Source organism: Carlito syrichta, unplaced genomic scaffold, assembly GCF_000164805.1.
Source record: "Carlito syrichta isolate Samal-C Ts95f unplaced genomic scaffold, Tarsius_syrichta-2.0.1 Scaffold314063, whole genome shotgun sequence".
NCBI classification, from domain to species: Eukaryota; Metazoa; Chordata; class Mammalia; order Primates; family Tarsiidae; genus Carlito; species Carlito syrichta.
In genome coordinates this window covers 617,521-636,054 of record NW_007258159.1, presented here as the reverse complement: position 1 = coordinate 636,054, position 18,534 = coordinate 617,521, and the positions used below count along the sequence as shown (strand labels likewise).

General features: G+C 40.4%; 1 protein-coding gene across 2 annotated transcripts in view; it reads right to left on the bottom strand.

The window, feature by feature from the left end:
* Nucleotides 1-18,534, bottom strand: part of CREB5 (cAMP responsive element binding protein 5) — a 427,090-nt gene that overhangs the window by 11,696 nt on the left and 396,860 nt on the right. For both annotated transcript variants that reach the window (XM_021719003.1, XM_008070926.1), the window contains one exon: nt 3,104-3,427. In XM_021719003.1, the coding sequence (XP_021574678.1) occupies nt 3,104-3,427 (324 nt within the window). The remainder of the gene's footprint in view (nt 1-3,103; nt 3,428-18,534) is intronic.

Here is an 18,534-nt window from a genome sequence, read left to right as displayed (position 1 = left end):
ACACATAGAGCTTTATTTCCCCTCATGAGGCAGACACACAGCACCTTGTGAAATTTCTACGACTGACTCTTTATATGTCTGGACACCTAATGCTTTCCCTAATGCACTTCACTCCTTCCTCCTTCTTCATTCTCAATAAAGGGTGGCTTTTTTTCCACCTCTCCCGTTTCTCAGTCACTCAGGTTTATGACTGTAATACCTATAAAGCTGTTTTACAAGAGACATTTAACCTACAGGAATAACAGGCAAAATGTTTTAAAAATAAAGCCCAACAACCTTTTCGACCACATTCCAACCCTATGATTGAAATCAATCAGAATGACTGTAATTGCACTAATAATGCTACTGGTTGACATTGGCTGAATGATGGTGATATATTTTAATCCTAAACTCTATCAACCCTTAAATGACTAACTAAGAGAATCAGGCTCAGGATCGAGGTCAAATTGCATCTCAGTTATTTTATTTAAAGGAAAAACATTTTCTAAAACTGTTTATTAGTGATTTCCTTCTCTCGATCATAGAGGAATTACGAAGTAAATTAGTTGCCGAAGGTCTTACTCATCAGAGTGGCTGATGAAGACATAGTGCTTGTAATTGGCAAGGATGTAGCATGTGTCATTTCAGATGCTGACTCCTGAGCTAACTATTGCAAAGAAAAGCATAAAGAGGGAACTTGCTAACTGCTCGGCTTTTTAAAATTTTTTTGCCTTTATGGTTTCTTTTGGTGATTTATGATCTCTTATTGCCAGCTCTAGACAAAACTCTCAAGTAAACAAAACTGTTGATCTCCATTACAGGGACCTCTCTTTCAATTTCACATCCTCCTACCTTAACTTCAACCAACTTTTAACCCGTGACACTTTTCCTATGCCTTCACCCAAAGGAAAAGCGATGTGGTTTCAGGTAGGGTGCAGGTTCAGGGTTTTAGGTGTGGGTTGGTTAAGAGAATTTCTGGGTGGCCATGTAATGAAACCACCATTCTAAAATCACATCTTACTTGCAGGAAGAACGCAAGAAGCTAGGAGAAATAGTGAATGCAACCCTAAAGCCACAGTGTGTGTCCTTGGTCATTATTGTTACTTAATATTTTATTTTAAAAATGGAATTCTCTTGGCATAGATGCTCTGAAAATTTTAATCAAAACTAATGAATTGTGATTTCAAAAGGACAGAATTTACTCCAAATCATCTTAGAATCACAGAGTTAGGTGGACTCTATTCCTACTCTTCAGATAATCATCTGATTGACAAGATCTTAGTATCAGTCATGTTAATACAATTTAAGAGTAGCACTTTAGAATACTGCTAAATGACCTGGTTCAAATCAACCTGGTCTCCTTGTTAGTAGAGAATTGAAAAAACAGCAACAGTTCCTGCAGCTAATTATAATAGCAATTAACTAATTGCATATACAAACGACCACTTACTGACTTGAAACAGGGCAATTGGCTAATTGGTAATTAGCTAATGAATGGCTTTATATGAAAAGAATTGTTAAACTTGTCTGTGAAATAATTTGTCCACAAAGGCAACCAAACCTTGATTTCTCCTTTTCCCCGTTACATAAGTATACATGTGACTCAATCTGCCTAACATTGACTTTGTAGTTTTCTTTATCTCTTCTAAATACATGTTCCAGTACGGGATTTGACTAAAAATGTGACTAACAAGGTGCTTTGGATAGCATTTTATTGCTAAACTTCTATTACTTTGGTTTGGAATTTGCCATGGCTAACATGTTTTGAAAACCATACCAAGGACTTTACAAATATTCTCTTATTTAATATTCATAAGAGCCTATGGGCTGAGTTTATTATTGCCTCCAACTTATAGATGGGAAAACTGAGCTTTAGGCAGGTTCATTGTTTCTGTTCACAGTCACTCAACAAGCAAGGTTTGCAGAGAATTCAGGTTTTCTCATTCTAAAGCTCAGCTTATTTACTATAAGGAACACCTCTAAGGACCTTTGCAAAAGTAAGTTTATCTAGTGAATAGATTAAGAGAGTTGCCAGGGGCTGACCCATTTTGTGGAGGGTTGTCTAAGTTTGGTGTATTTTAGGGGAGGGGGCACAAGAGGTCAAAAAGCTGCCTGGTGTGAGGTCTTGTCTCCAGAAGCCGACGACGGCGTGACGGTGAATAAGTGTTATTTGGCGGTCCCAAGTTTCCAACACCATTCTGCCCCAGCTGGTCGGAAGCTGGCAGTGTGGATTGGGTGGAGAAGATGGACGAAGGTCATCCTACTTGAGGATCCAAAGTGTCTAGGGCCAGACATGCTCCTGGACATGCCCATCATCTGCTTACTAAAACTCACTCCGGTACACGGACTCGCCTCTCTTCTTGGCTCCGGGTGACATAACGTCTGCCTGGTCCCCCAACCCTCTTTCAGTTGAGTCTAAATGCTGGCTTTCTTTCCCGTCACTCCTGGTGACTCTCCACCCCTGGGATTTGGCCTTTCTTTTGGTCTGATCATCTACAGACCTTGGCTCTCTTTGCTGCCTCCAACGCTTTTCACATTTGGTGGGATGAGTCACCTCTCTTCACCACTTACACTGCACCTTACATCCTAGCATCCATCGTGGAGCTTCTTTGTCTGCCTTGAACTGTTATTATTTAGATTTTTAACATTTACTGTTACTCAGAAGATTGCCCATTGTGTTCAACTTCTATTTTACAGGTGACAAAATTGAATCTCTATGATGTTATGAGACATAGCAGCTAGAACCAGGGTTAGAATTCACTCATTTTTCTCATTCTTCAATCACATCTTTCTTCACAAGCTTAAATTCTACTCCTCCCATCTGTATTATTTTTTGAGGGGCTAACATTGTAACACACTGCAAAGACAGAATTAGAGAACGTGAAGTTTATGATTACCCCTAGAGACTGGACCTGGTATTATTTACTATAGTACTTACAGACATTATGATCTGGTAGGGTCTTATGGGTGTTACCTCCTAAGAAATGAATAGAGCTCCCCAGAATGTCAGCTAGAGCACTGACATGGGCTTGTTGAACAAGATTGCTGCAAATGACCCCAGTTCAGAGCTCACACTGTTAACAAAAAGGACGAGAAGGGGAAAGAGATCATGGAAAACGTCTACCTGTGCTTGGTTGCCGGTGTGCAGGGGCGGGTGTGGCGAGGTCTGGTGATGTGCTGGGTGTGCGTGAAGGTGGGAATGGGAGTGATGATGTGGGTGGTTCTGCTGGTGATGGGGTTGAGGGTGAGGATGGTGTGCTGGGTGCTGGTGCTGGTGTGGGTAGGGGTGGTGGGGTGGCAGTGTCTGGTGCTGATGCGGGTGCGAGTGCATGGGATGGTGCGGCGTCTGGTCCTGCCGGGAGCCCATCATTTCCATCATGTGTCCCATGGTGTTCATATTCCCATTTGACATGGTGGCAGGGTGGTGAGTCAACGCGGCCTTCAACCTCTGAAACAGAACAAAACAAGAGGGGACAACTGAGGTCAGTCATGTGCACGATAGGGATTTTGAAGCCAAATGACTCACATGTCCAACTCTACAATATTTTATGTTTCTACTTAACATTTTCTTCTGGTAACAAGAGGGCTTTTGTACAATTTCATATTTTCTTACATATTGTGGTAGGTAGGAGGTTCAATGTCAGCTATAAATGTTAATTCAACTGTCATAGCAAATGGACAGGACATCCTATCTAGATTTAGACATTCTACTAAAAGATATTTCCTACTATCCAATCATTCATGAAATTATATCAACAGATGAATACAAGTCTAAACCAAATAGAACCATTTGATAGGATAATGCCACTGAACACACCGCTATCTCACATGGCGCTGTATTTTCAGAGTCACAGCAGAAGAGATTTTGCCTCTCAAAATATTTCTCAGAGCCGGGCTCGGTGGCTCAGCCTGTAATCCCGCGCTTTGGGAGACCAAGGTGAGTGAATTGCCTGAGCCTGCAGGTTTGAGACCCACCTGGGCAACTTGGTGAGACCTCATCTCTACAATAAATCAAAAAAGTTAGCCGAGCGTAGTAGTGTGCGCCTGTAGTTCTGGTTGCTTGGAAGGCTGAGGCGGAAGGATCGCCAGAGCCCAGCAAGTCGAGGCTGCAGTGGCCGGAAGCAGCTACTGCACTCCAGTCTGGGTGACAGAGTGAGACGCCAACTCAAAAAATATATATATTTTCTCAGACACAGAGAATATATAACTTCAAATGTTAAGATGTTGGAAGAAAAAATTAAAAAAAAAAAAGATGTTGGAAGAGTACTAAAATGATTTTAGGGCTTTGAGTTAGAACAAGCAGCCCTTAACCTTTGGAGGCAATGTGTAGGTCTATTTTGTTTGCTCCCATGATCCCTCTCACAGTTCCACCTGAGAATTTACTTCTCCCATGCAGTCACTGTCTTCTGACTTTGAGAAGGGAGTGAGGAAAGTAAGTATGGAGTATTGCACCTTCTTTGATGGCTGCTCATGAGGACCGATATATTTCTAATGCAAAAGCTTCATCCATTGATAAGCAGATATGCACACAGGTAACTTGTACCTGAATTCAAAGCAGAGGTGAGTAAAACCTTTTTCTAGAAAGAGTCAGATAGTAAATATTTCTGTCACTGCATGCCTTATAGTCTTTGTCACGGCTACTCATCTCTGCTACTGTGGAGGAAAAATAGCTCTAGACGGTATGTAAATGAGTCAACAAGCTGTGTTCTAATACAACTTTATTTAAGGGTAGGAAACATGAATTTCATATCTTTTCACGTCACAAAATGTCATTCTACTTTTGCATATTTTTCCCCAATCACTTAAAATGTAAAAAGCATTCTTAGCTCATGCACTATACAAAGTTAGACAGCGGGCCAGGGTTTGCCCATGGGCCATAGTTTGCTAACCCTGTTCTAAAGGTTCAGCTGGTAATCAGTTTAGCTTCTTCAAAATTGTTCTTTCTTCGACACAGGCAATTATCATCCCATCCTAAGGGACACAGTGTGCTAAGTACTGTATGATGCAGCTACTCCTTGGAAATGTGTCTCATGCAGAGAGATAGTCTAATTGGCAAGCTCACATTGGCTTCATGAAGTATTTACTAAGGGACTCAAAGCTCTCTCCTGATTTGTGTTCTTATCTGATTGATGATAGCGGTGTGTCATCACTGGGCAAAGGAAGAGTTGCATTTACATGATGATCAAAGCTACCGTGCTCTAGCCTTGTACAATATTCATGATTTTCAACCAGTTATACTATTGAAAAATACCAATTCAATTAATAAAAACCTTTAGTTAAACATAAAGAGCTTCCACTTGTTAAAAAAAAAAAAGAGGGAGGAATGATAGACTATATGTTACTACTAGATAATCATTTAAAACATTTTCCACATCCTGATTCAGCAACCACTTAGTCCTACTCGCCTCTTTCATGAGCAAAAGATACGGCACAGCAGCTACCTTCATAGGGATAATATTAAAGAAGTGAAGCGTTCTCAGTCTCTGGGGAAGATGAGATGCTGGGCATTGTGTTGACTACTAAACCTAAAAGTGAACTAATACTCCTCATCTGCAATTTTTAGAAATGATTTCATTGTTTTTATAAAAATGCTCATTATAAAAACTGTAAGCAATGCTTAAAAGTACAATGAAATCAGCTGCAACTGAGCCAAATGCGTTGTTTATATTTGGTGGGTGAACGGCATTGCCAGACAAGTCTATGTAAGCACACGCAGAGATGGAAGAACAACTAGAATAATTTTATAATACTGGAATCATAATGGCATGTAATTTAAAAAACTTTTCTTTGACTATGGCATAGCAAAGAAGTAACAATCCTGTGAATTGCTAAGCTTCAAATATATGGTTCTTTGCATCAATAAGTTTCTGAATGATATCTCCAAACTTAAGGATGGAAAAAGTATTTTAAAAGGTTATGCTGAAATCATTATGGTCATTGACATACTGATACTGGATAGTATAGATGGACTTTCTTTCTTTTTTTTTTTTTTTTTGAGTTGGAGTCTCAATCTGTTGCCCAGGCTGGAGTGCAGTGGCACGCTTACCATCACCCCAGCATTGATCTGCGAGTTCCGGTGATCCTCCCACTCAGCCTTCCAAGTAGCCAGAACTATAGGTGCATACTACCACACCCAGCTAATTTTTGATTTATTGTAGAGACGAGGTCTTGCCAAGTTGCCTGGATTGGTCTTGAACCCATGGGCTCAGGCTAGATGGGCTTTCTAAGGCATTCTCTGTAATTTCTTTATTGTAAAAGTATACAGATATATAGTAAAACACACACAAAAACAACTACTACAAGAATACTAGGTGAAAAAGTAAGAGCCACCTACCTAACCTTCTACTCCTAAACTCCAGTCCATTCCTCAGGTGTAACCACCATGTGTCCTCTGACATTTGCATAGCACTTATAAGGATACCTTTGTACAAGCCCTTTCTATGATAGGCTTGTATTCTGCTTTTCATTCTTTTAACTATATATCGTTGATGTCTTTCCATATCAGTAAAGATAGCTAATATTGATTCCTAGCCTTAACTGAGCACTTGCTGCGGGCCAGTCCTTGTTCTATATGTTACAAGTGCCAAGTCATCTAAGCCTTGAACAACCCTGCAAGGCTTAGGGAGAAAAACGAAGCCACTGGGGAGCTGAGAGGTCTACCTCCAAAACCTGTTCTCTAAATTAGGAGAGAAGGTGCCAGAAGGCATGCCAATCACACTCTGCCAAAAACAGGAATGAACTCTGTTATGCCACATAAGAAGGAAGGCAGAAGGAAAGAGAAGGTGCTAGAAAAGCTGACAGGATGTCATTGCTACATGGTCCAGTAGTAGCCATGTGCGTACATTTCTTTCTTTTTTTTTTTTTTTTTTTTGAGTTGGAGTCTCACTCTGTTGCCCATACTGGAGTGCAATGGCCGCTCCCGGCCACCACAGCCTCGATCTGCTGGGCTCAGGCGATCCTTCCGCCTTAGCCTTCCAAGTAGCTGGAACTACAGGCATGCACTACCACACCTGGCTAGTTTTTTGATTTATTGTAGAGATGAGGTCTCACCAAGTTGCCCAGGCGGGTCTCGAACCCACGGGTTCAGGCAATTCACTCACCTCAGCCTCCCAAAGGTGCGGATTACAGGTTGAGCCACCGAGCCTGGCTGTGCATGCGTTTCTTAGCACACAACTGGAGATCCGAATGAGCTCTTTCTGAGATTTGGTGGAGGGGAGGCTGGATGGTAAGAATTTCTAGGACGCTCACCTGCAGCAAGGGACTGTCCAGGGCTCACCATCTTCATCTCCCTTGTTGTATTCATGAAGAATTGATACATTTTCCCCCCACCCCAAGACTCTGAAATGATAAGGGCCACATGTCTCTTCTCCTTGCCCCAACTTCCTGTAACCTTTTTAAGTCTTTCTAATGCTTAGGGGATGAAGGTCAAAGCCCTTAATGTGGTCCACGTTTAGTCCCAACAGGGAATGGGCCTGCCTTCCCATCAGCCCTTGCTTTTTCCACCCAGTCACACCAGCCTGCTTTTAGTCTCTGGAGGGAGCAGACACAAGGCCTTTGCCATGGATACCCTTCTTGCCTGGAATGCTCTTTCCCTTTTTTCAGACATTCTATAACTCTCAGCTCTAGTCTCCTCCTTCATACAGTTCTCCCTGGTCTCTTGGTCTAAATAAATTCCTATTTTTATATGATACCAATAGAACCAAAATCCTTTTTTAAGAAATGCAGTTCGTAGTTATATAGTTTTTAGTATGATTATTCTATTAATATTCATCAACCATCCCAGATTGTAAACTTCATGAGAGCAGAAACATGTTGAATTTTGTTCAGTGTTAAGTTCACAGCTTTAGCACAGAGTCTGAACATGTTATGTACTGAATTCATATTTTTGGAATGAATGAATGTATAAATGAATGACTTTCTGAGGCTTATATGAGGATATAGCATTTTTATCATGGATCACTGTGGGTGGTATTTATGTGGGAGGATAATTTTATTAATCAAGGTTAGTAGAATCAACTCCAAAAGTCATGCCGGCAGATAGGCTATAAAAGGCATTCAAAACAGCTCCCAGATCCACACCCTGCCTGCCCTCTAAAAAATGGTAACAGAGAAAAGAAAACAGAAGTAAATAAGAGGAATGCATGTACCTTTTATCTTGATATATTTTTCCTAAAAATGTAGCAAGGAAAATTGAAAAGCTGTGTAGGAGTGGGTCATAGTATCATCCCTTCAAAGCTATAAACAACTTTCCCACCTTTAATTAAGAGCAAATAGAGTCTGACAAATAAATACTATTCACCAGATCTTCATCTCGCCAATAATTAGCATGTTCTGTTAAGGGAAATTACTTGATTGCCTCAAGTCTATTCTTGCACGTTTCACTCCAAGACAATAAATGCTAGCAATGCTCATAACATTCCACTTATCTATTTACCCAACAAATATTTATTGGGTTCCGACTATGTGCCAGGCACAGAGCTAGGCACACTGTTATTTGTTCACTATCTGAAGAAAATGAAAGATGCATAAAACCAAAGCTTTTTCAAAGCAGCAGAGAAAAGAAATACTGAAGTGTGGATATGAAGACTTTCAAGCACCCCTCAGAAAATTCCAGGCCTCTGGGTTGAGTCTTCCCACCAAGCATCAGCCTACATCATATTTGAGAAAAAGGAGTGAAGATAACTGATGATCAAGCCGCTCTGTGTATGCCACATTTAATATTCTCTATGTCATTTCAAAATAGTTTGGGACACTTCTCCAAGTCCTAAAGAGCCTGTTGCTTCTCTATATCCTGGTGCCAACAAGAGCAATTGCACTGTAAATCATTAAAATATACCAAATATAGATATTTGTACCCCACTCTCTTAGGATGATAAATGACCAGTAAATGAGTCCAAGCTGTATTCTGCAGAATGATTTTTTTCTTTTTGAAGTTAAACTGTGTCTTGTTTTAAATAACATCCTGCCTCATGCCAAGAAAAGGCGAGGGACAGAGAGAGAAATTAAAGAACAGATAAATATGTATTTTTCAGTTCTAAAAACCAGGCTATTACTGAGGTGCAACTGTAAGACAGATAAAATGATTCTGCTGACTTTCTGTCATCTTCTACCCCGTTCACCTGTTTGAGAGAGCAAATTGGAAGATGCAGTGAGAAGCCTGCCACACAGCTGGTTTCAGTCAATAAGGGTCATTTTCATTTGGTCTGTGTATTTTACAAGCTCCTTGTTCACTGTTCCCAATGGCAAGGTGGGCTTGCTGCCTGGGATCTCGGTCCTGGTAGGGACCCAGCTATCTACCTCATCCCATCTCAGTGTGGCCACTACGCCCATGGCACAGCCCTCGGCACTTTTTCATTTCCTGCTTAGCTGGGTTTGGCATCAAGACACGTCACGGGAAGCCCAGGTACACCCACATGTCATTACCACCACAAGCGTGCATGCATGTGTGCCTGTGTGAGTGTGCACTCATACAACACACCCACCCACACCTACCCCAGGCAATTTATCTCCCATTAGTAACTCACTCATGCCAATTAGAAACATTTGTGGAACTGTGAAAACATTTCTTCTCCATCTTCAGCAAGGCTGATTGCTTATGCTTTACAGACTTTAAAAGCCAAGACAAATTACTAAACATTATTTGAAATACAGTTGGGTGAGGGTGACGAAGATTGGAGCGTTCCTGCTAGAAAGGTTTTAATTATAAACGACTATTGTGTTTTGTTCCAGAAAAGAATGTGATAATATAAAAATGTAGTGGTCCTGGGTTGACCACAAATAGGAGGCTCTTTATATACAAATATGACAAAATCCATTTTCATATTTCCTTTTGGACACAAAATAACTAACATCAGTGGCCTCCCCAAAGCATTGCTATAAAATGTAATTTCTTCCTTCTTCCACCCCACCCCCAAACACAAATCCACAGAGGTCGTCAATACAGGCCTCTGAACAGTCCAGATAATCAATGGTCTCAGACCAAAGCCTTCACTGGATGGTTTTTGTCATCAATGATTTCTCATTTCTATGTATCAAGGATTTCTGAAATTGCCTCTGAATTAGTTTAAACACTGATACTTATCCACTGAATTTAATAACTATAAATGGCCGGTTAGACCCCGAAATACTTCCAGACGTGAGAAGAGGTAGGGATAGACAGAAAGAGAACCTATATTGTCCATAGGACAGTTACATAAACTGCAAGTTTTATTGGCCAAGGTAGAAATTGTTCTAATGCCTAGACTCACACTTGGGCTTCTTAGAATATCCACTGAATTACCATCTGACCCTGACAGCACGGTGGATCTTAAAACTCACATACATTTCAGGATCATCATTAAGATAATTAACTAAGATCACACTTTGCTTAATCGCTTGGAGTAAAATGTGTTTCTTTTAAAATTTTTATAAGGTAACTCAGCTTTAATGGTTTCATAATTTAAGTTTTACTCTGATTTAGATTTTGATCTGGTAATAAAATTTCAAATAAGGCTACCAAAGAGGAAGATAATTCCATGAGACCTGGAAAGAAAAATATTCATATCCCTTGTCACATTATATTATTAAAACTTAAAAATTCCAAAGATATTGGTAATTATATATGTAATTAGTAGAAAAACACAAAGAAGTTGTATTATAAACCAATGCTCTAATCCATTGGAAAATGGCCTGAGGAAATCTCACAAACAAGGATGGAAATGTGCGAAAAATGAGACTTCAGCAGTTCTGATGTAAGCAAGAAAAATAATTTGGTACTTGGTCAGACCTAAGTGCTAGCTGATACATTAAACTCTGGTGGTTAAAAAAGCCAAACAAACCCCCGAGACAAATCTCAGCAATTTCCCCACCAGACTTTTTCATATTAATATCGAAATCATATATTAATTTCAGTTCTGCAAGAGTGAATCTTCAATTCATTCTTGTTAAATGATGAAGTTAATGAATGCACATGTATAGAATTATTTTATTTCAGATCTCACTTTCCCACATTACTTAGACTCAGTGGCCGTCTCTTATAATTCAGCATTTTAAAAGGCTGTATGTTTTAGTGAATTTCAGAACAAACTGCTGTTCTGTCAGAGCTAGTCTTAGCTCTAAGACAGTTCTCTTGATTCTTAGATAAGTAAACCGCTCTGTGCCTTCTTCTACCTAACAAAAGAGGAAGGATCCTTACTTAGCTCCCTATTGCATGAGAGAAAGGATCTAAGTTGATGTTTGCTGAGTGCAGAAATCTACTGGAGAAGTGAATTGGATGAATGTCTAACATAAAGAGAGAAAAGTCACCGTTGCAAAGAACTTTAGAAAAAGAATCCAAGAGTAAGTGGGAGGTTACTAGAGACCGAGACAGGGAAGCAGAAGGGGGGATGAAAGGTAAAAGAGAATATGAATGAATTCATTACCACTGAACTGTGCACTTTAAAATGTGAAAGATAATAACTTATACATGAACATTTTCAAACTAAATAAAAATTAATAAAAGGAAAACAAACAAAAAGAACCGAAGACTCAGAGGGAGAAGTCAAGGTTTTAAAGCCTGACTCCACAATCTTGGGTTGTCACTGTGAGCTTCAAATAAATTCCTCTTCTATGAAATGGGGATATGTAATGAGATAAGAAAGTGTGTAAACCATTAGGGAATACAGATTAATCAGCTGGACAGAGTGGAGTTGTTTTGTGGATGAGGGGTGGGTGTGCAGCCATGAGGTTAACACCAGCTTCTAATGAAAAATAAAACACACTAAAATATTCATCTGTAAAAGGAATGAAGCACTGATACATGCTACAACATAGATGAATCCCAAAAGTATTATGCTAAATGAAAGATGGCAGATACAAAAGGCCATATTTTGTATGATTCCATTTATATGAAATATCTAATATAGGTAAATCCATAGACACAGAAAATAGATTAGTTGTTTCCAGGGGCTGGGAGAAAGATTAAATGACTGCTTAATAGTTCCAAGGTTTCCTCTCGGGATCATGAAAATATTCTGGAACTAGACAGAGGTGAGGGTCACAAAACATGTTGAATGTACTAAATGTCACAGAAATGTATAGCTTAAAATGGTTCATGTTATGTTACGTGACTTTTGCCTCAATTTAAAAATGATTTTTAAAAATAAAGCAAAATAATCATCTCTTTTCTTTGGCCAGGTGTGGTGGCTTATGCTTGTAATCCCAGAACTTTCAGAGGCTGAGGTGAGAGGATCACTTGAGGCCAGGAGTTTGAGATCAGCCTGGGCAACATAGTGAGACCCCATCTCTACCCACACTCCCACCAAAAAATTAGCTGGGTATGCCAGATCCATGGAGGCTGAGGTGGGAGGATCACTTGAGTCCAGGGGTTGGAGGCTGCATCACTGTACTCCAGTCTGGGCAACTGAGCAAGACACTATCTCTAAAAAAACAAAAAATAAAAAAATAAAAAAACTTTATTTTTTAAAAAAGAGTCTCTTTGATTCTAACAGGGTGCTGATAGAAACTCTTGACTTCATCTGAGACTTACTCACATTCATTATGATGTCACCTTAAGCCAAATACCATATTATGAAATGATGAAGACCCAAAAAAAAGTATTTTGCCCTAGAACAACTATAGTAAATGCCAGGTTTTTAGTTTTAGTCTTGAAGAGACTTCTGCAAGATACTAGAACCCTCCTCCTTTTCTTTTTGTAAATCTTTTTTACTTTTTTTTTTTTTTTTTGAGTTGGACTCTCACTCTGTCACCGAGACTTGAGTTCTACCACCCACGGTTACTGTGGTCTCAACCTGCTGGGCTCAGGTGATCCTACCACCTCAGCCTTCCAAGTAGCTGGAAGTAGGCATACACTACCACACCTGGCTAATTTTTAAAACTTATTGTAGAGAGGAGGTCTTGCCGAATTGCCCAGGCTGATCTTGAGCCCCTGGACTCAGGCAATCCTCTCACCTCCGTCCTTCAGTCCCTCAGTTTCGGGATTACAGGCGTGAGCCACTGTGCCCAGCCCCTCCTCCTTTTCTTGCAACTCAATCATCTTCCAGCTAGCTTAGAACTAAAGAGAAAATACAAAAGCCATAGGCATCAACTCTGTATGATGCAAAACTAGTAGGGAGTGTTAAATACACTGGCAGAAGACTCCGTAGTCACAAAGATCTTGCCTAATAAGAGAAATTAATAGGATTCAGTACAGCATCTTATGCTTGAGCAACAAAAACAAAATGAAGCAGAAATCACCTATTATTCAAGGCAGCACAGGAGAGATGTAGCTTGGCATTAACATCTAGATAACAGAGATATTCAGGGCTTTTTTTTGACTTGGTAAAGCATCATTATGCAATGCAGATGTCAAAAGAGCCGATACGATTTTTCAGTTGCATCAATAAAACAAAATTAGAGAACTTACCGCAAAAGAGTGAGAGTCTTATTCTTTTCTGCATAGGCCACGACATGTACCATGCAAGTCCATGTTCCCTCACATTCTGCCTCCACCAAAGATCTAAACATCACATCTAACAGGTAGATTTTTCTCTAGGGGAGTATGCCAATTCTCGGTTGATGGCTGCGTGCTGTTTCCACTACTTTCCTCTACAATACTGTGCATTCACATCCTTGTATTCATATATCTTGGCATGTTTGCCTATTTCTAAAACGCGCTCATGATTTAAAAAAAAAAATTCTGATGAATTGAACCATCTAGTTAGGTCCAATTTCTGAGCAGAGATGGTGGTGGTGATGACAGTTGTGTGTGTGTGTTTGTGTGTGTGTGTGTATGCATCTAGGGAACGGGCCTGGGTATCTGTTAAGAGAGACATAAGGGAAGCGATGCGGAGAAGGCAACTGACAAGTTCAGTTTTACAGAGCCTTCTTTGGGTCTCATTTTCCTATTCCATCAATAACCCCATACTCAGTTGAGATATTATAGATCCCCTATTTCTTAAAGAACCACTGGGCGGCCAGGCTCGGTGGCTCAGCCTGTAATCCCAACACTTTGGGAGGCCAAGGTGAGTGGATTGCCTGAGCCTGCCGGTTCAAGACCCGCCTGGGCAACTTGGTGAGACCTCATCTCTACAATAAATCAAAAATTAGCCGGGCGTGGTAGCGCATACCTGTAGTTCCAGCTACTTGGAAGGCTGAGGTGGAAGGATCGCTGGAGCCCAGCAGGTGAAGCTGCGGTGGCCGGGAGCGGCCACTGCACTCCAGTATGGGTGACAGAGTGAGACTCCAACTCAAAAAAAAAAAAAGAACTACTGAACCACTGGTCTCCGTTAGCATTACGGGATGACCTCAGGTACTAATTTGGCCCTAGAAAAAATACTGCATGTTGGTTTCCCTGCAAGTTTTAAAGGCGCTGAATACCCAGCAGATGTAGAATAAATATTTGTTGATTGCTAGCCTGCTGCAGCCTGAAAGTCTCCTGTAGGGGTGCCTAACCATGCAATGTCTTTGAAGCACTGGCCTATAATTTTCTTCACAGAAAGGATACTTTCTAGTGGTGACTGCAGAGAGAATAATGCCCTTTGTCTTCTTAGCAAACACTACTCACCCTTAAAAACCCAGCACCTGCAAACCTGGGTAACTTTAGGTGAAGGCGTATTTCTAGCTTTTATAGAAGAAGCAAGTTCTATTGGAGAAAAAGTAATCCCTTGCTATTTTATTTTGGACGAGCTTTTAATCAGAAACATAGGCAGTAACATATGTTAGAAAAATATGTATGAAACATAGAACTTTGCATTTATAACTCACTATGGAAAATCCATGCTAATGCAGCATTAAGTTTGGGATTTTAATTGCACAGAAGTCAGGAAATTCAGAGTTCAGGTTCCCACAGCAAACTCCACTCCACTTGTATATCACAGGGCCTTTTCTGAGTGAATGACCTAATTATCTGGCAAAAAGGGGTGCTATGAAGAGTGATGGAAAGGATTTCTCCTCAGTGCTCCATTACCCATGATCCCAAGCAAGATGAATAGAGAGCAACTTTGGCTACAAAAATTATACCTTTTTAATGCACTTGGATATGTGTTTGGTGACCACCATGACAACAATTGCATAGCGCCTGATGCAGGACCTGGCTGTGCTCTGCTCTGGTGCAGCAGTCAGTCGCTGCTGCCACATCACCAGGTTCTCCAGCAGATCCTTCCCCACACCCTTGTGAGCTCAGTGACATTCAGTGGACCTTGCTCCCAGCTCTAGCCCCAGAGGGCATCTCAATAACTCTGATGCTCAAACTTTTTAGTTTTTTAATTTTTTATTTTTTGAGTTGGAGTCTCACTCTGTCACCCAGACTGGAGTGCAGTGGCCACTCCTGGCCACTGCAGCCTCGACCTGCTAGGCTCCGGCGATCCTTCCGCCTCAGCCTTCCAAGTAGCTGGAACTACAGGCGCACGCTACCACGCCCAGCTAATTTTTGATTTATTGTAGAGATGAGGTCTTGCCAAGTTGCCCAGGCAGGTCTCGAACCTGCGGGCTCAGGTAATCCACTCACCTCGGCCTCCCAAAGCACTGGGATTACAGGCTGAGCCACCGAGCCCGGCCAAACTTTTGAATCTGAAAGTTTGGCTAAAAAGTCCTCAGGGAACTGGAGATGGAACCTTCTCTGAACATTCCATTGTCTAACGCTTGGGATAGTTGTCTAAGACAGCTGTTGTGCATTGTTGTCTTCTGGCTTCCTTCTAATTGTTGGGAAACAGCAAGATGTGTAGTACCACTGGACCCCGGCTAGAGATGTTAAGCGTTCTGGCCACAGGGGTCTTGAATTTATGATAGTAAGAAGTCTCCAGGCATTCCTCTCTAATTATGGGTAGTTTATTATATGGAAGTTTAAGCTGTCTTGTCCCTTGGTATCCATGTCTGAGTCTATCTAACACAGTCTATGAGTGTTCAGTTCTGCCTTTCCTCCTTAGGAAAATGGTGATGGTATATTTGGGCTCTCCATGTTATTCTTGGCCTCTGAATCTGACCCTGCCTGAAGGTTCCAAAGTATATGGCCCCCAATACTTCCCACTAATATGGGAAAGGAAAAGGAGGAAGGAGAGATCAGGGGAGAGCAAGAGAGAGAGATCGTAATAATCTCTGAATAAACCCTGCCTTATTTCATGTGGGGGCTTTGTATTAGTGGTTCAAAGTCACAAGACTTTGGCCAAATAACCAAATCAACTTGCTGTGATGGTTCTACTGCCTATTAAAGAAGAGTTCCAGGTCTGCCTGAGAAGGTTCTGGATCATATGTTGCTCAATTCAGCAGTCATTTGACAACACAGACATCACATTTATAAATAGCCCCTGCATTCTGAGCACATTGAGACTCCATGATGCTACTGTTTCCCTGAGCCTGACCTGTAAAAACCTTTGAGAGACACAGGAAGAAGACCAATCATCACCAATAAGAGCTGCCATCACAACACTATCTTCAGTATTTAGGTAAGCCACACCAGGGAGAATAAAGCTGTACCAGAAGAAGTCAGAGCAAAACACAGAATATCTTCTCCCCCCCCGCCGCCCCGCGTGTCTACATTTATGGCATCCAAAGAGAACCATTAAAAACTTATGAAGTATCTGGCCACTTATGTGTGTAGAGAAAGTTACATTTAAGAAGTGCTTTTGAATTATGCTCAAGAAGATGACAGTGGTGAGTGTTTCCAACCAAAAAATGAGAACAACTTTCTTCTGAGCTGAGATGTATCAAAATCATATTGATTTTTATCTGCATTTTAAAAAATTCCATTAATAAACATCAAGCAGTCTTTTTTTTTTTAAATTCCGAGTTTTCTCTAGGTTTTTTTTTCAGGTGTATCGTGATGAAAATACATTCACTATTTGTCATATTTTTGACAGTGGAATCACAGCCCCTTGCTAAGCTATCTTTTTACATCTCTATTTCTTTTGTCTTTATGGTATGCTATTCAATGAACCAGAGATCTAAATCTACTATTTTACTGCCTATGACACAAGTAATGGGGGTGGTGGGATGGAGAGTGTGGGACCATCTCTTTAAATCACATTGTCACAACTGAGTACCATTCTAAAAATGCCAAAGAGAAAGCTTTCTGGTTGATTTATTAATTGAAAATGGCCTCTCTAAGAATTTATCTTCTAACAAGCTTAAGATATCATTTTCATGATCTGTCTTCTTTTCCAGCTCAAGCAATTTCTTTTCTGACTCCAAATTTCTCTTAAGCAACTGCTCACCAGGGACTGTCAATAATGTATAGTAGCTTGCCCTAAATCAGTACCTTTCTTCTAGAGAGAGCACAGCTCTTTGCAGATACTAAGCCTATGAAATAGATGACAAAAATCATTACCCACCTTTTGGAGAGATAGAAAATTCCTGTGAAGAAATGTTAAGTCACCTCTTAGGAGACAGTAAAGAGAAGGAATTTGAACTTCAGTGCTCTTTTTAGTGGTGCAGCCTACTCAGTTTGAGAGCTTCCTGGTTAAAAGAAAGATGGTGAATAATAAAGGGCAAGATGGGAAAGGAAAGAAACAAGGACAGAGAGAAGGAAAGAAGACATGTGAAGAGCAACAAGAGAGAAAGCAAGTAGACTCTAACTGAAGGTAGAAAGCATGCACTATTCAAGGACCCTGATGTGTATTAATTTACATTGATAAGACAGAATTTTTGTAAAAGAGAAGTGAATACAAGATTGAGTCAAAGTATTCTAAACACAAAATAAGTTCAATTCCCTTTTTGGAGAATTGTCTACTCCACCCTAATTTCCAGATAAATTTGTATTATCAAGTGGTTTCTTCTTTTCACCATATACCAACAAGAGAGATTCTGAATTTGGTGTGGCAGATAAGGAAGGAATTGTATCCTATAGGGATGTTTTTATATGAATAACATTATATATAGAAATTTGCACACTTCTTGAAGGTTTTCAAACCATGAGTGGTTAACCAGAGGCTAACCAAATGGTTAACCAAATGTGTCAACCACTAAGCCAAGTAGAAATGGTGATGGCAGTTCTAGCAGTGAGGAGATGTTCCCTCATTTTGGACATATTCCAACCAGCATCCAGTCTGACTTTTAGAGTGACATCATGTTTAAAGAGCATATTTTGGTCTGTAGAGCTCACAGAGGTAAAGCCCAGCCTACCCCAGAAGGGCTTTCTGTGTTTAGGAACTGCTTCTCCCACTAGGCAGATGTTGCTACTCTGGGTATGGATTGAAACATTTTCTCCAACATGTCCACATTAAGTGAGCTCACCACTTGGTTCTGGTCTGACTAACTAATGGGACCAAGCCCATCTGAGTGGGAATCATTTTTAATGTAGAAGATGGATTGTTTTTCTTGGTACCATTTCAGTGACTGCTATTTTTTCCCTTTCTTTTTCTTCTCAAAAGTATTCTTTGATTTCCTTCCAAAACCCATTCACTACGGGAAGTATATCATCATTATGCTTCCTTGGTGGGACACCGCATATTGTATGCTTTGCCAAGGAGGACAACTGTCAATAGTCAAATACTCAATTTATTACGCTTGGATAGCATGTGCTGTGAGTAGGACTATTTTCTAAAGGAGTTGAATTGATCTGTATTATTTAGAAGCTCAAAATTCCTTCTGGAAGTAGGAGGGATA